Genomic DNA, 18,393 nt, shown 5'->3' on the forward strand with positions numbered 1-18,393 from the left:
GAAAAAACAAAGATCCTTTAACCTTGTAGGAAAAAGGGAAGATAAAGAAAAGATAAAAAGCAGGAAGCTTGAAAATGTGCTGAGGAAAGGAAGGCAGCAGAAGAAAGGAGCAGCTACTCAGGGAAGGGAGTGGGCAGGCAGGGGCCACCAGGGCAGCTACAAACATATCTGTGTTTATAGGTTGTGTCCCCCTAAATTCACATGTTGAAGTCCTAACCCCCCAGTACCAAGGACTGTGAACTTATTTGGAAATAGGGTCATTGAAGACATGATTAAAGTTAATATGAAGTCATCAGGGAGTGACCTAATCCAGTATGACTGGTGTCCCTGTAAAAAGGGGAAGTTTGGAGACAGACATATATACAGGGAGAATGCCATGTCAACATGAAGACAGCTGTCTACATGCCAAGGAGAGAGCTTAGAAGAGATCTTTTCCTCACAGCCGGCTTAGTTAACCCTTAACCACACCTTGATCTGGGACTTCTGGCCTCCAGAACTATGAGACAATAAATTTCTGTTGTTTAAGCCCCCCAGTTTGTGGTACTTTATTACAGCAGCCGTAGCAAACTGACACACATCCTAGCAGAAATTGCGGTTCTGACCTTCTTAAATAGACATTGAACATGATATAGTCTTTTTCTTTTAATGACTGAGTACAGAGCGCTCTGACAAGCTGCTCTGTAGGGCTGATGGATGCATCCCCCAGCTACTAGCCAGCAGCCGCTGAACGCTCACAGCTGCATTCTTCACTGGGAATTGGCTCACAACTTTGTTCATCTCTGACAATTGCCCTCTGCCACAGGGAACTGCTTGCCCAAGGTTATGTCTCTTCACAAGGTGCAGCTTGTAGCCAACGGCTGGCTACTACTGCGATACAAAGTCCCAGACCCCCCTTCTCAGTTTGGTCCAACTCTGCAGGGCCGGCCCAGCTCCAGAACCCCCCACTGGCTCAGCTAAGGACTCGGCTGGAAATACATTATGGCTCAGCTTCTCCCGCTGCCCCCTCCTGCCTCCCAGCTCCTACGAGCACTCAACCCTCTGCGTGCAGCTGTCTTCACCTGTGTTCAGGAAACCCAGTCTAAAACAATGACACAGGTTTATCAAGGCTTAGGTTCAAATCCCTGCTCTGATACATCTTAGCTGTAAAAGTTGGGGGCAAATTCCTTTACCGATCTGAGTCTCCATTTCTTCAAGTGTAAAACAAAGAAATTAGATAATATCCCTAGGATACTTTGAGCTCCATATTTGTGTGTCACACAGAGGTATCATGAGGCTGTGGAGATGCTTGTCCTTGACGAAATGGCTTAGGCTAGGCTTTTAGTTCCACTGTGTCCTGTTTTTGCTCTTCTTTTCTCAATTGCCATCAAACTGCTGTCATTTGAGGGTGGGGTTGAAGACTTGAGTGTAATCATTTATTACTGATACACTCTTCAAATCTACTCCCAACAGGGTGAAGAGTAAGTCAGTTTTGAAACCGTTTGTTCCAGGGTCGTTGGTTCACTAGGGGTCAACGTTAAGATAACCTGAAATTCGTGGTTCTTAACATATGAATATGCAAAATACACACTCCTCAAATAGCTACCAGCTACCTCAGTTCATCAAGAGTGTAACAAGCCACACCCACCCATAAACTGATGTTACCTTCCACTTTCAGATAACCCCCTTCCACCACTTCACAACTTACAAGCTGCAACACTTCCACAAACCGTGGGTCTTTTTCAAGGTGAAGTGCTACAGTGGCTGTAGTATCTATGTATTTGTTTAACATGTGTACAACTGTACAGCCATTTTAAATTGGTTACCATCAATATTGTAATGTCGTACTGACAGCATGAGTGCTCGCAACCTCATAGTCCCCATCAGCACATGGTGCGGTTTCACATAGTGTAATGATTTTTAGGAAAGCGTATGCCAAGTTCTAGCAAAACTGACTGTACATAAAAGGGAGGGGGCAGTAGCACTGTGCCACTTGGGTAGTTATTTTCCTCAACGTGAACTTCTTGTATGTTCACATAGGTTCTCATATGAAGCTTTACACGCCCTCCCCTGACATCAATCTAAAATACTCTAGGGCTTCCCTGGTGGCGCAGTGGTTAAGAGTCCGCCTGCCGATGCAGGGGACATGGGTTCGTGCCCCGGTCTGGGAGGATCCCACATGCCGCGGAGCGGCTGAGCCTGTGCGTCCGGAGCCTGTGCGCCGCAAGGGGAGAGGCCACAACAGTGAGAGGACCGCGTAACGCAAAAAAAATAAATAAAATAAAATAAAATAAAATACTCTAAACCCAGTTCCTGCTGGGGCAACATGAAGGTAACATTAACTAAACCCATTTAAAAAAATACTTTTGGCTGCGTTGGGTCTTCGTTGCTGCGCACGGGTTTTACCTAGTTGTGGTGAGCGGGGGCTACCCTTCGGTGCAGTGCACGGGCTTCTCATTGCGGTGGCTTCTCTTGTTACGGAGCACGGGCTCTAGGTGAGTGGGCTTCAGTAGTTGTAGCACGTGGGCTCAGCAGTTGTGGCTCACGAGGTCTAGAGCACAGGCTCAGTAGTTGTGGCGCACGGGCTTAGTTGCTCCGCGGCATGTGGGATCTTCCTGGACCAGGGATCGAACCTGTGTTCCCTGCATTGGCAGGCGGATTCTTAACCACTGCGCCACTGGGGAAGTCCCTAAACCTCTTTTTTTTTTTTTTTTTTTGCGGTACGCGGGCCTCTCACTGTTGTGGCCTCTCCCGTTGCGGAGCACAGGCTCCGGACGCGCAGGCTCAGCAGCCATGGCTCACGGGCCCAGCCGCTCCACGGCATGTGGGATCTTCCCGGACTGGGGCACGAACCCGTGTCCCCTGCATCGGCAGGCGGACTCTCAACCACTGCGCCACCGGGGAAGCCCCCTGAACCCATTTTTAAAACACATTTTAAGATGATGCCTTTCTTTTGGGAAACACTAAAGTTCTCCTCCCTCTCCCAGCAAGCTCTTTACGTGTCTCTCGTAGAATCAGAAAAGGAGGAAACCAAACTTCAAAAATGCCCTCGCTTCCTTTATTTCTGTTGCGAATTTAACAGTAAGAGAGACTATTAAGAGGGTAGGTTTAAGTCACAGAAGTAACTAAAGCTGAGGGGCATTACTGAACAGTAAAACAAAATTGCCTAAGTGCATTAAGACTGGTTTGAAGCAACAAAAGCTCAGAGTATGTGACTGTGTTGCATAAACTACAACTTAAGAGCACCCCACTAAGCTTAAAAAAGAACAGTTGTAGATAAATGCAGAAATTAAAATTCTATTTCCGTATATCCTTATGGTATAGGGATTGTTGGTATACCCAAAATTATAAAACTTTAAAAACCCCCCCAAATTAAGCTCAGCGAGCAGATGGAGATAGTCTGAGTGGTCTCCCCAAATTTAAAAGTTCTCTTAATTTGACTGTTCATGCACGTAGTATATATTGAGAGGCATGCTTACAATTGGTGGACTGGAAACACGTTTCTTCCTGAACTACGGCGAAAACTCACAAGGATGGAGACATCAGATGAAAAAATGAAGCTGGAAAGTGGACTAGTAAATTATTTAGAAACTGCAGGAAACAGAATCCCAAGTTGGCAGGGGGTACCAAAAACCCCTCAAATTCTAAAACGTTGCAGAGAAATTGGCAGCAGTCCCATCTGGAGGTGGGGCAAAGTAAGGATTGTCTGGAAGTCTAAGCATTCAGTTCCCAAATCCTTTCTCCTACCCCGCATAGCTGGGCAAGAGCCCAGTCTCATTCGTTATGACTGGAGATTCCTTCTCTCAAGTGGGTAAACGGGCCTCTGGAATAATGGACATGGAGCACTGCTGTGGGCAGGGGTACCCTACTTACTGCACACTGAATACAGAAGCTCAACCCCTCTGACCCCACTTGTCTTCTAGAATGCTAGCAGATGGCCCATTACCCTTCAGGAAGGAGACACGAAGTGTTCACTGAGAATGAGCAAAGACTTCAAAATTATGACACGGGTTTCCCCCACCGACCCACTAGGACAGAGCACATTCAGTTGACAAATTGCACCCACAGCTCCCTATTCGCTCTTTAGCCCCCCACTCAGACAGAAGGGTTACCACACATCCGAAGAATGCCTCTAGCATAAGCGGTATTATAGTAGAATCAGGATTTCAAAGATTAAAATGGAACTGCTTTTGAAACTGAAGCCAATATAAATATAGATCATGGAATTCAGGAGTAAGAAAGATGGTGCTTACCTGCTCCAAGACAACACACAAAAGCTGGTAGCTTATCCCTTTAAGTAGGTAGAGATCAGCCTCCAGCAAAAGCTAGACTAGAACTAGTTTTTGTTTCTTACCCCTAGGCCAGGTTTATTCCCCTGAAAGCCTGCATCTGCAAACACTTTATACCATACTTCTATCCCTACTTCAGGATGGATGAGGCAGGAATTAAAGTATTTGTAAGATTTATTCACAACTTGAATATGCAAGAATATTAAGATTTTTTTTCTGATTTCATACTTTCAAGCCAATTAAGCAAGCATCCTTTACTACATTACTGCTCAAGTTGCTAATAACTACTGCGAGGAAATCAAGAGTAACTCCCCAAAGAGACCAAAAAAAAAAAAAACTGGTGTGGCTTTTTCAACCCAAATTTGCATTCAATATCAGTGTCCACATTTACTTGGAAGGAATATCTAGCTTAATTTATACAGAACTATTTAAGTCTAAGTTTAAAACTGTTAGGAAGCTGGTGAATATGTGACCCAAAGAAAAATCTTTGGGCTCACATATATATAGGACTTTATCAAAGCCTTCAGTATTCCATATGTAATATCCAGAATCATTTTACCAGATTCAATTTGTTACTATGTGATAAAGCAAGTTAAGAGTCTGAAAGAATGCTTACAAGTTAACACACAAAACTGATACGTAAAATTACAACTCTTTCACAACAGAAGCCAAAGCAAAGCAAAACTAAAATGTAAGGAGGAATAAAAACATTTTATCTGTGTATTCAGAATCACACACAAGTTACCTTTACAGTTCAATTTACTATATAGAAATCATTTGGGTTTTATAGTTTCAGTTAAATTCTGAACTGAGATTACAATATTGTTTAAAAAAATTGTTACATTAATTCATTATTTTAAGCAAACCAAATTGAAATACATAAGTTCAAACTTCTGATTTATGGCAAACAGTCTTCAAATACAACACAGATATTTCTTAAAGTTACCGTATCATTCATGTCTTACTTGCAACTCTGAGCTGTTATACACAGAATAGCTCTCCTATAAATACGGCAAAATCGACACATCACGAAGCTGAAAGTTGTATAGTCAGGCCAATGACTCAAAGTTGTACCACCTCTCAAAAGATTTGGCATTTCTGGACCAAAAAGCACAAGTAAAGAAGGTTAGGAACAATTCCTCCTCCTTATTACAGTTAAAAAAAAGTTGCATGGTAGCTTGGAATTTTGCATAAAACCCCACATTACATCTTGGAAAAGCCCAAGGGTAGTTAGATGACAACAGATTGGGGTCTTTTTTTTAATTAATAGAACCACAAAATTCAAATGGGAATTAATCAAATCAAAAATATTAAGCACCTACTGGTTTAAGAAATTGAAATTTATTGGAGATTCATGATCAATTTCCTTCCACCTTGAAATCAAGGTGTAAAAACCAGCTATTAAGTGCATTCCAAACTTCTCCTATGTAGCACAGGTAGAATTTTCTGTCCATTGGCACCAAAGTGAAGTCGTATTTCCTCTTGGTAGACAGAAATTCCACATCTGAACATAGAGTAAGTTAGGAAAAAATGACCCCTGTTGCTTATTACTATTGTGATTCTGAGATCTAGGATTACTAATATACTAGCAGTGAACAACACAAATTCCTGGCAACAACTGTCATGTTAGTGACTCTAACTCACTTCCCCCAATCACCATAAAATTTTAGTATGAAAAGAATTAAAACTACACTAAGCTGAACAAATGGGAAATAACAAGAAGCTAAGTGAATAGCTAAAACAAAACAAACCCTAAGTCTGAAATCACTGCAATTGAGGAACTGAAAATAGGTGTGCTTCTCCCCACCCCACCTCACAAGTTTCAATTTAAATAATATTCCGTGCAAAGGAGCATCAGGTTTCTGGATATAGATGTAGCCCTTCTTTAAGATTTAGTGCGCTGCAGAGTTTTCTGCAATTTTACTTCCCTCCCCCAAAGTTTTTTCAAGGTACTTAAGAGAATCTCCCATTTCAGCCAAAAGATTTGTGATTCAAAGATTTACTAAGGTACTCTATGCATTCTATCTGTACAGAAACACCTATTATTACAATTGGTTTATGCAGGATTAACATTTTTGGTGTTAAAATTGTTAAACATCATGCTTACTGCACATCAACTCTCCATAATGAATCTCAACTTCACAATGATTTACCAAACATTTTACTTAAATTACTAATTAAATAACTGAAAAATATACTGAGCCAAACTAAACTTAAATGGGCTATAAAGGAAAATAACCTTCTAAACAGTCCATATACACATCTATTTCGAAACTACCTTTGCTAGCTAGCCCCTTTCCCAAAGTTTTAGCCTGAAAAAACAGTAAAATCTACACAAGATTTTATTGCAATCATACAATGGTTACATTAGGTCAAATACAACAAATACTATGATGCAATTGTACATTTATTAAACTACAGTTCAAAGCACAAATTTACACATTCTAAATACACTAAACGTATCTAATGAAATCACACTGGTCTTCCACTGACATTTGATATATCTGGGTGAAAGACATTAACTTTACAAGACTTTTTAAACACGAATCCTTAGTATAAAAACTGTGTACTTGTATGTAAACGGTTTAATGGGGAACCCAATTAATGGGCTTCCATCTCCACTAAGTCATCCATTTTGTTGCATATTTTATTTTAAACGCTTAAGGGGTAGGGCAAACTGGTAAGTTTAAATGTGGATACGTTATCTTAATCTCCCAATTACCCCCAGTGAATTATAGATGAGAGCTAATTTTGTCTGGTCCCAAATAGCTATTACTAATAGTTTTTGTTTCCAAGAGAATTAACAGAATAAGATTGTTCAAATTTTTTCCACACTGGAATGTAGACCAGACAAGCTTAACCTGCAACTTCATATCTAAAAAAGCGTTAATGCCTGCTTAAGCTTCAGTGGAAAAGTTGTCTTCCTGGCTCAACTGAATGCAAGAAGGCACAAAGAAGAAGTTCTTCATCATTGTGTCTGAAGTAATTCCAGCATCTTGCATCTCATACCTACATAAGAAAAAAGTAGAAAATTTGAATTTAAGGATAAAGACCACATAACAAATGGACAATGAAATAGGACTGTAAAATAAATGATCTTCCAATTACTCTTTTTTTTTAAAATTTTTCATTTATTTATTTGGTTGTGTTGGGTCTTCATTGCCGCACGGGGGCTTTCTCTAATTACATCGAGCAGGGGCTACTCTTCGTTGTGGTGCGCGGGCTTCTCATTGCAGTGGTTTCTCTTGTTGCGGAGCTCAGGCTTTAGGCGTGCGGGCTTCAGTAGTTGTGGCACATGGGCTCAGTAGTTGTGGCTCACAGGCTCAGTAGTTGTGGCTCGCGGGCTCTAGAGCACAGGCTCAGTAGTTGTGGCGCACGGGCTTAGTTGCTCCACAGCATGTGGGATCTTCCTGGACCAGGGCTTGAACCCGTGTCCCCTGCATTGGCAGGCGGATTCTTAACCACTGCGTCACCAGGCAAGTCCCCCAATTACTCTTAAAAGATCATTTTGCTATTATTTTTAAGTTGTGCGTTCATTACAGAATTAAAATTAGCAAACGTTCTGTCACCTCAAATACCCAGTCTGCTTTAAAACAAAAACACCATCTTACCAATCACTGTATGACATCATATAATAAATAGCTGGCCTCTGAAAATCATTAAAAGCAGATGGTTCATGGAAAGAATCTGCTCCCATGTTATCAAAGATAAGCCAATCTCCCACATTCAGCTCAGGAAGAAGACAATTTTCCACAATTTGATCAAGCTCATCACAGGATGGACCCCAAAGGCTGCTTGTAAACAGAGGCTCATCTTCCTTGTATTTCTGCAGGAAAACAAAGGTTGTTGTTTTGTTGGGTTTTTACTCAGGCAGGCACTGAATTTGAAGGTGGATAAGAGCATTTTTACTATCTCAGATCAAATGTGCCCCTGGAAGAAAGGCCTAGAAGCAGCGGCAGTGATGCTCCTTAATTCCATCTAAGGAAGCAACTAAAGGAACTCAGCCAGAGATATGCAAATCCTCATAAAAGGGGCAACCTTCCCGCATCCTAAAATATTTCTCCAAAAATTGGGATGTAACTTAAAAATAACAGCTCGTTCATAAACTGCCACATAAGCAGTTTTTATATTATTTGTAATAAAACTTGCCTTGTGAACCTCTGGAATGGTATTTAAGTCCTCAGACAGTTTACTTGCGAAAGAACCATAAACACCATCGTTCATATAATACATGAAGGTTGGTTCATCACTTCCGGTTTTTCCTACTGAAATGAAACAGGAAAAGGAAAGATGAGTTTATAGTAGAACATCTGAAAGGTGTATTAAAGTCTGAATTAGTATTTACAGAACTGACTCGTAGGTTTCACATTCCTCAAAACATAAACACCGATACATATATACTGACATACCTTAAAACTGTTGGCCTAAACTACTGAACACACTTCACAGAGGAGGATAACCAATGAAGACGTGAAAACAGTGCTCTACATCACTGGTCACCAGGTAAATGCAAATGAAAAACTACAGTGAGACACCACCACCACAGGCCTACTGAATGGATGAAATTTAGAACACTGACACCCCCACCCCAAAAAGTCAGTAAAGGTTGGGAGCAACCAGCACTTGCATATATACATTGTCATTGGAGGGGCAAAATAGTAACGCCATTCTGAAATCTTTGCAGACACCTACTCTGTGACCCAGCAATTCTATTCTTAATCATTTACCTAAGAGAAATGAAAAATGTCCACAATACCAGTAGTACAAGAATGTAGTAATAGTTTCATTCTTAATAGCCAAAAACTGGGAACAATCAAATAATCATCAGCAAGAGAATGGATACAATGAATATACAATGTATATTCATTCAGAAAATGGAATACTAATTGGCAATAAATGTAAAACAAAATGGTTCAGACATTATACTGAGCTGTCTTAAACAGAAGAATATATGTTATATGACCTCATTTATATGAAGTTCAAGAGCAGCCCAAACTAATCTATGGTGGAAAAATAATCAGAGTGATTATCTGGCAAAGGAACAAAGCTGAGAAAAAACTTTATGAAAATTATTTGTAGCTTGATAGAGATGACAGTGTAAGCCTTCATTAACTTGTCAAATCATACATTTAAGACTGTACTGGTTCTTAAGGGGAATCAATCACCTGGGTAAGTTTATCTAAAATAAGCCTATCTCAACATCAGTATCAAGAAGAGCTGGATTCAGAAAGTCTTATTATGGAATGGGGCCTTGGCTAGGGCATTTTGAAAAGCTCCCTAGCTGCTGCCTACTGATGGATGAAGACCACCCACAACTTTATAATCCATGAAATGTCCTACAGTAAATTTATACCTGATTAGTATCTGATAAACTCACCTTCGAACTAATTGGAATTACCTACTTAACAGAAACAAAACTATAAACTTTGTAACTTACCTCCAGAGGAAAACTTGTTTTCAACAACTTTCTTTGCAATGATATTAACTGCAAGTGTAAATGCAGAAGACACATAATAGCTTCCGGGTTCAGAAATTATCTTAATGCCGGATCCTTCAGGAAAGTAGACATCCAACAAAGGGCTGATAACATGATTAACCTATGGATTTAAAACCCCACATTATGGTTTTAATATTGGATTAGATCATTCACAATATTAAGAGACTGATAGCTATTAAATTTTCTAGGAGAATTAAGTAGTTGAATTATAGACCATGAAGCTTTGCAATAAAGCAGGCTTTCAAGTCATCAAAGTTTATTTTCTAACTATCAGAATGGCATAAAAAAAAAAAGATATATCGTAATTCCAATGGCAAATGGCTACTGGTGATTGTTTAAAGTCATGTCTCTATATTCAATCACTATCAATGAAGGAGGAAAATTTCAAATCAGTTTCTATATATTAGGAAGGTGAGGAGTGGTGTGTATCTGGATAAAACAGCTCAAGCTCTCCAAGTTATGAATTCATCTGTGCCATCAAGTACTGAAAATAGAAACTTTCTGTGATAAAATTATGCTACAGAGTTTAAACTTTTCAAATTTAAGCTATCTTCTCATTGCCTATTCATTTTCTTAGAATAAAATTTTAAACAATGTTACGCCTTTAGGTGCTGCTGTAAAAACTCACGTCTACAAATCTACCAGGTAAGTAGTAAAGAATGAGAGATTATTCCAGTATGTCCACCCACTGAACAAGGTTTACCTCTTCCAATTGAAATTCGGTTCCTGTGAAGCCTCCACCAATGTCTAACATGCTCATTGTGAAGCCAAATTCTCCCTAGAGATGTGGAGGGGGGAAAATCTTTAAATGCTTTTCCAAATTGTAATGCATATAGGGACATTTCAAAAAAAAAAGGAGGTAAATAATCTCTGTTCTGACCTTTAGTACAGTAAATTTCTTGCTTTCTACTAACAGAAGCAGATTCATTCAATGTTATATATATTGTCTTCCTGGTGTTTCTGTATTATCTTTAGACATATGCAAGTAAATTACTATTTCATCCCTTCACACCCATTTTTAAAAATGTGCATGTCATAAGAAAGAATGAATGAGAGTACTTCAGAGGTAGAAAACCACTGAATCTTAGATAACATCCTGGCTTAAAATATCGAAATAATTTAAGGGAAAAACTTACAGCCATGTCAAATACACATCGAGCATCAGATAAAGCATGTACATATACTTGAGATTCTTTGCAAGCACTTGAAACATGAAATCTGAAAGAAATAAGAGTAATAAATTTGAAGCTGATGCAAGCTTTAGAGGCCTTTCCTGTAAGTCCTTTCTCATTCACCATGCTGACACAAAAAATATTCAAATTAACCTTACCAAATATTTAAAGCATTAGAAGCACGAGCCTCTAATCATCCAAGTTACAATACCAGCCTTTTAGAAAAGTATTATCCAATATTAGGATAATACTATAATTTTATAAACATTTTTAAATAAGTTAGCAGTTATGCTTCATGACTATCAGATAGGGACATGCTTTTTATACATATATGGTAAAGTAACAAGCATCACCCTACAAAACCTTTAATTTGAATGCACAATTTTATCTAAAAATATAAAAATGTATCTATTGTGAAATAAATACAAGTGAACATTAATTCAGCTGAGTAGTACTGATACTTGTTAGTATTCATTAACAGTGATACTTATCAATGATTCAGGCTATTTAAATTTAAATAGGGAATTCCCTAGCGGTCCAGTGGTTAGGACCCCATGCTTCCACTGCAGGCGGCCCGGGTTCAATCCCTGGTTGAGGAACTAAGATCCCACAAACTGCATGGTGCAACCAAATAATAAAATAAAATAAAATGAATTGAAATATGGTTCTTTCTATACCCTGACTGTGGCAGTGGTTACAAAAATATGCTAAAATTCATAGAAGAATATACCCCAAATCAATTTTCCTGTGTGTTAACAATAAAATTTAGCTGAACTATTAAAACTCTCCAATACTGTTAATATTATCAAGTAAGGCAGATTTAAGCTTAACAGTGGTGATTCTTTATCCATCTTTATGAGCAATTTTAAAATTTGGAGCATTAAGCTGCTCCCAATTTGATTCAGATCATGGTTCTGAAACTATGATCAAAATCATTAACTCTCTGGGTCTTAGTTTCCTCACATAAAATTGAGAGGGTAGGGCTTCCTTGGTGGCGCAGTGGTTGAGAATCTGCCTGCCAATGCAGGGGACACGGGTTCGAGCCCTGGTCTGGGAGGATCCCACATGCCGCGGAGCAACTGGGCCCGTGAGCCACAATTACTGAGCCTGCGCATCTGGAGCCTGCGAGCCACAACTACTGAGCACGCCTGCCACGAAGACCGTGCTCCGCAACGAGAGGCCGCGATAGTGAGAGGCCTGCGCGCCGCGATGAAGAGTGGCCCCCGCTTGCCACACCTAGAGAAAGACCTCGCACAGAAACCAAGACCCAACACAGCCATAAATAAATAAATAAAATAAAAAACTCATGACATATGTCAATATTTAAAAAAAATGAGAGGGTAAAATAAAGTTACTGATTTTTTGAAGTGCTCCTGAGGAATTAAAAAGAAGAGAAAAAGTCTTAGGATAGGAAAAAGAAAAAATGAAATGACATCTCCAACAACTTAGAAGCTGAATGCCATTTTGGTATTCATTAGAATCCTAGTAAATCCCTCCATTCAATTTAAAAAGAGGTGATTTACATTACTAACTGAATTGTTATTTACTATTTTCTCTCTTTACTGGGTGAGGGGAAGGTACAGGTACAAAGTAGTATGAGGGATAAGCATATTTAGCTGCTTTCCTGAACTAAGGGAAATGTGCATATTAAACCCAAAGTTGAATCTATTAGAGTTCATGCAAATGAAATTCTAAATCAGTAACAGAAAGACAAAGATTATCACCACAAAATGAAGTTTAGAACAAATACTCACTTAACCCCAATAATTTGGACATCAAGTTCCTTAGCACATTCCAAAAGATGCCTACAGTTCTTCAGGGTAGTGCCAAACTTCATGTTACCCTCTTCACCTCCAATATTATCTTCTGTTGCAATATGTAGTAAGACCCTAAGAGAAGGGGAAGATGATTGGGGCAGAGTTGGTTTACATCATCATCAGCACATGTGAAGCCTGAAGATTGTAGGAAGTGTGTTGATTATGTTGTCAGCGCTCCAAAATCCAGCGTCGGATGAATCAAGTGAACCTAATGAAAAAAATCCTGTATAGAGAAAAAACTAGCAATTAGGGCCTAAAGCATGAAGCTTACAAGGATGGGAATTTGGAAAATGCAGGAAGTTAAGACTCTGTTGTAGCATCAAGAGTCGGTTGGGCTCTGTAATGAAAGACATTACTTTCAAATCAAGTCCATCAGTCCATAAAACCACCTAGAAAGACTAAATTGAATAGCAATGCCATCATTGTCTTTCAGTAAAAACGATCAGGGCTTTAAATGTTCCAAATTTCCTAAATTGTTCTAGTTAGCTAACCTTCTACCACTTATTCTGAACATTCCTCCCATTAATTTTGTACATCTAACAAAAAAATTAGGAAGTCCTAAGTTATTTTACGTATCTCAACAGCAGCCTTTTAGACTGCTGATTCAAATCTATTTGGTATTTCCTTCCAAACCACGACAACCAAGACAAAATGATCACGACTGTCAGGCAATCTCCAAGTAATTACAAACCACTAAAAAATGCAATTATACAAAAATGCTGTTTGTAAAAGCAAAATTATTCTACCTACAAGCAGAACCAGCTCTATCAAGAATATACCATTCCATTTATAATCTAATACAGTAAACACCCCAAATCAGGTCACAGAAAAGGAAGACTCCCCCCAACCGCCCCCAGAAGACTTTTAAGAGAGACAAGCGGTTCCCTAGAACCACTTTATCAAAAAACTGGCCTTTATCAAAACAAAGGTTTTCAGAGTAATAAATCCTGTCAGGATACCTTTCTAAGAATACCATTAAAGTCAGTAAGAAAATTATGAATACAAGGAAAATATGGATATGATACACATTTTCAGCAACATATAACATACACAATAACTTATTAAAAAGGAAACAATTTTGTACTAATATACTTTCAGTATATTGTAAAATCCTCTTGATATACCAATTCATGGCAATATTAATTTTGCCTTAAATTTTTTTGCTTTTAAAAAGTGAAGTTTTTAGTTAAAAAAATAACTCTTGGGATGCATGTAGGTACAAGTAAAAACATTACACTTCCTGTTTGAGAAGGGCCTTAAAGAAATCCCAGGAATCTATGGACTAGGTTCCTAAGACACTGACACAAAGGACAACCATTCAAGAAACCACATCTAAGGGCAGATTAAACCCTCAGCTAACCAGGAAAAAAAAGCCGACCAAAACACACCCTGTTCCCAATATGACAAATAACTAGCATGGTTAATGTAATTGTGAAAATATAGCTGTGGCTCTAATTTGATTATCCTACCAACCAGATTCTCTTCCTTGAATTAAAGATTATAAATTCATATCCCAAAATGCCCTTATCTCATCCCAGCTCCACAGGAAGGATCAGAAGTAGCCAATAAAATGCTAGTAGCATCTTCCATAAAGGAACTTGAAATAAGTCACAGTAATCACAACATATACCACTGCTCTATATAAATGCCCCCTTTTCCCAGGCTAAAGACAACCCCAAACCCTAGGTAATAATATTCCCATGTACTTAGTTTTACACTTACTTGGCATTTGGGTGATTACGTGCAATTTTCTTCAATTCGACTTCATTGTCACATGTCATGATATTCACTCCAACTTTTGCTGCATACTTTATTTGAGACACTTGCTTGCAAGGACTTATGTAAATGATGTTTTCTGGAGATACACCCAATTCTTGCACTAAAGCCATTTCAGTCTAAAAACAGATTTTAAACAGTGTCATCTAAAAGGCAAGCTTTCTATTACTTTTCAATCACTAACACATACCTTTATTTTTTGGTTAAATTCAAATTATATAAGGTTATATTAGGAATATGTATGTCATAATTCCGATTCCGGTAATGCTTACTATACTGTGCTCTGTTAAAAACCTTTTAAAAAGGTATACAGGGACTTCCCTGGTGGTGCAGCAGTTAAGAATCCACCTGCCAATGCAGGGGACACAGGTTTGAACCCTGGTCCGGGAAGATCCCACAAGCTGCGGAGCAACGAAGCCTGTGAGCCACAACTACTGAGCCTGCACTCTAGAGCCCACGAGCCACAACTACAACTACTGAAGCCTGTGCGCCTAGGCCCATGCTCTGCAATGAAGAGAAGCCACCACAATGAGAAGCCTGCACACCACAACAAAGAGCAGCCCCTGCTTGCACTAGAGAAAGCCCACACGCAGCAACAAAGACCCAAAGCAACCAAAAAATAAAATTAAAATTAAAAATAAATACTGATCCTATTTTTTTAAAAAAAGCTCTACAGGTATATCTCATTTTATTGCACTTCGCAGACACTGCATTTTTACAATTGAAGATCTGTGGCAACCCTGTGTTGAGCAAGTCTACTGGCACCATTTTTTCAACAGCATTATTTTATTTGAAGTATGTACATTATATTTTAGACATAATGCTATTGCACACTTAATAGACCACAATATAGTATAAACGTAACTTTTATATGGACTGAGAAACCAAAAAATTCATGTGACTCGCTTTATTGCAGTGGTCTAGAACACAATCTGCAGTACCTCTGAGGTACGCCTGTAATTACCATCAGAGAAATCTCATAGTTTAGGATATTATCTTGCTGTCATAAGAAGTAATTTGGTCAATCTAGCTCTAGGCTAAAAGTGAGGAATAACAGTTTTTGATTAAAGAAAAATAAAGCTTATAAAATCTCATCTCACTAAAACGTTCCTTGCAAGGTACACTTGAAAGTTTGTAAATTTCCAATATTAAACTGCAAATTTAAACCAGAGTTAGGAAACACATTCAAAAGTCAAAACTTCCTTGCAATTGTTCTCCTACTGCTGTGGGTCACCAAAAATTAGTCAATTTTAACACGTTGCAGTTTAGTAATAAAGTAATGAAAATGACTTACTTTACTGGAACAAGCAAATCCAGTTCCAAGAGCTGCCAAAATCTCAAGTACAGCTGGAGTGGAGTTGCACTTTACCGTGTAGAATGGCTTTATCTGAGCCACTATGTTCTGCCACTGACTGTGTTTCTTCACAATCTTTCCAAGATCTCCCACAAAAAATGCATTTTTCCCTGTCTATTATGGTTATGAAAAAGAGAAACATAAAAAAGTATAGAAAACAGAGTATCATAAGTAGGAAAGAACTCCCTTTTCCTCCACAAATGAGCCAAGAATAAACATTTACATAGTACCACACTTAAGGCTTGTTTCTTTTTAAATTTGACTCTATGCTATGCTGGTATAGAAAATATTCTCTTCGATTAAAAAAAAATATCAATTATAGTGACTTTCTACTTCAGAATTGCCTCAATTTTACTTTTGGGGAGTGGAGGGGAAGGAGACTACCTATTTCCTTCCATGCTTTCCTTAACTGTTTAAAATAAACCTACTTTAGCAGTATAGGATCTAATTTCCTAATACGGTGAGTAGAATGAGGAATCCTGAACAAAAAGCTGTATCTCCATTATGAACTTCACTTAAAGACAGTAAAACAAGGAAACAAAAGAAACCCATTTTTAAGGAGATAAAGTTGGTAGTTTGTGTGCATATAGGTGGGAAACTTGAATTTAAAAATACAGAAGTACACTAAATGTCAGATAAGTCTGAGTAAGGATATTCTTCCCTCAAAAGAAAGAAAACTGGGGGATTTCCCTGGAGGTCCAGTGGTTAGGACTTGTGCTTTCACTGTTGTGGCCTGGGTTCAATCCCTGGTTGGAGAACTAAGATCCCACAAGCCTCATAGCATGACACAAACAAACAGAGATGTGTAATGATTTCGAAGTTGGGGCTACTCTAGGAGTAGAGAGATGACTATGCATGTCATCCAGAGCATAAATTACCCAATGTTAGATGGCAGACAAAATAATCTTATTAAAAACATACAACATCCAAATATTGTTTGAAAAGCCATGAAGATATTACTATTTTCTATAACCCACATTATTTGAAGATATACATTACTGGAACATACTAACCAAGAAACAGACACGACTAGAAATTATGGGTTACAGGTGGCACATATAGGACAGTTGTACTGAAGTTACCCCATCCTTAAAAAACATGCTTCCATCCCCAGGAAGTGTGTTGTAAAAGTGACTAAGACTAGTGACATCAGAGAATTAACTGTAGAATGACTTAGCTATAGAACAGACTGAACGGTAAGACAAGCGTCACTCTTCCTCACCCCCCCAAAAAAATTCTGACGGCAGAAGAGAGAAATAACAGGATTTGGCTGGTGTGTGAAAAGACTTAAGCACATTTGTAAAGGTCAAGAGAAGAAGAAAGTTTTTTGGATATCCTATTATTGAACACCAGTAACACAAAAACAATTCTTCAAATTTGGGGAATATGGGAAATTAGCTTCAACAAAAATTCTATCAGTAAGGCAATAAACAAAATTTTTCTATCAGTAAGCATGAAACAAAAATGATCTTAAGTAGCAATAAATATGATTCTATAGAAATTGACACTTGGGCAGTGGAGAGTAAGCATTCAGTATAAATTCTCATTCAACATACACAACCAAGATTATCTGAAATATAAATTAAAATTTATGGAAGTACACAGTTCAGAAAAATGGGTAAGAAGCCATGTACTGATTAAGTGGATAGCTGGCAACATATCAAGAAAATAAAAGAACATACAGGGCTTCCCTGGTGGCGCAGTGGTTGAGAGTCCGCCTGCCGATGCAGGGGACACGGGTTCGTGCCCTGGTCCGGGAAGATCCCACATGCCACGGAGCGGCTGGGCCCGTGAGCCATGGCCACTGAGCCTGCGCGTCCGGAGCCTGTGCTCCGCAACAGGAGAGGCCACAACAGTGAGAGGCCCGTGTACCGCAAAAAAAACACAAAAAAACACCCAAAAAACATACAAAAACAGGTGCTATAAAGCACAGAAGAGAAAGGGCTGTCTAGAAAGAGAATCTCATCACTTCTCAAGGGGAACTGGGGTTGTCATGTCAAGACAACCTGGAACGAAGTACTTTTATCAGATTAAGACCTTGGAAACAAAGCACTGATGCTTCAGATTTCAGAAATTTATAACACTGTTTTCAGAGATGTGAGATGACACACTTACCAGGGTATGTTCATAAACATAGTTATCAATAACATTTCCAAGGTTTGTTCCTTCATCCAACAGGCCAACGGAGTAGTTTGCATCGTCAATAAATCCTTTCATCTCAGCCGTATTCCACAAAGCCGAAAGTCATAAACCAGGAAAAACAAGAGACGGGCCACCAAGCCTTACGTCTGGGTCCTTAGAATATGCAACAAACTGTCAAAATAGAAGTTATTTCCAAGTCTGTATTATTTCTTTAGTCAAACCTAATGTATAAGTTGTCAATGAGAGTGTGTTAATAATAAGAAGTACCCAATTTAGTGAAGAATCTGTGATCACTTAACACTTTCAGAAACACTAGATCACTAATATCCTTTTCTTTAGTGCCCATTTTAAAGCAAATAAATGTGAATTT

The 18,393-nt window shown here is 38.7% G+C and overlaps 1 protein-coding gene across 2 annotated transcripts; it reads right to left on the minus strand.

Moving 5' to 3' along the window:
• Positions 1-7,162: 7,162 nt before the first annotated feature.
• On the minus strand, positions 7,163-18,098 carry AZIN1 (antizyme inhibitor 1; the record flags this gene model as incomplete). Of its 2 annotated transcripts, none has more annotated exons than XM_079722646.1 (10): positions 7,163-7,274; positions 7,877-8,091; positions 8,415-8,527; positions 9,703-9,862; positions 10,466-10,540; positions 10,899-10,980; positions 12,689-12,823; positions 14,474-14,646; positions 15,822-15,995; positions 17,997-18,098. In XM_079722646.1, 10 exons carry the CDS (start codon positions 18,096-18,098, stop codon positions 7,163-7,165), a joined length of 1,341 nt encoding a protein of 446 aa, XP_079578772.1. The 2 variants fall into 2 exon arrangements, with proteins under 2 accessions (XP_079578772.1, XP_079578771.1); XM_079722645.1 differs by having other exon boundaries at positions 8,415-8,530.
• Positions 18,099-18,393: the final 295 nt, after the last annotated feature.

This window comes from Hyperoodon ampullatus (assembly GCF_949752795.1).
Source record: "Hyperoodon ampullatus genome assembly, chromosome: 17".
Classification (NCBI taxonomy): Eukaryota; Metazoa; Chordata; class Mammalia; order Artiodactyla; family Ziphiidae; genus Hyperoodon; species Hyperoodon ampullatus.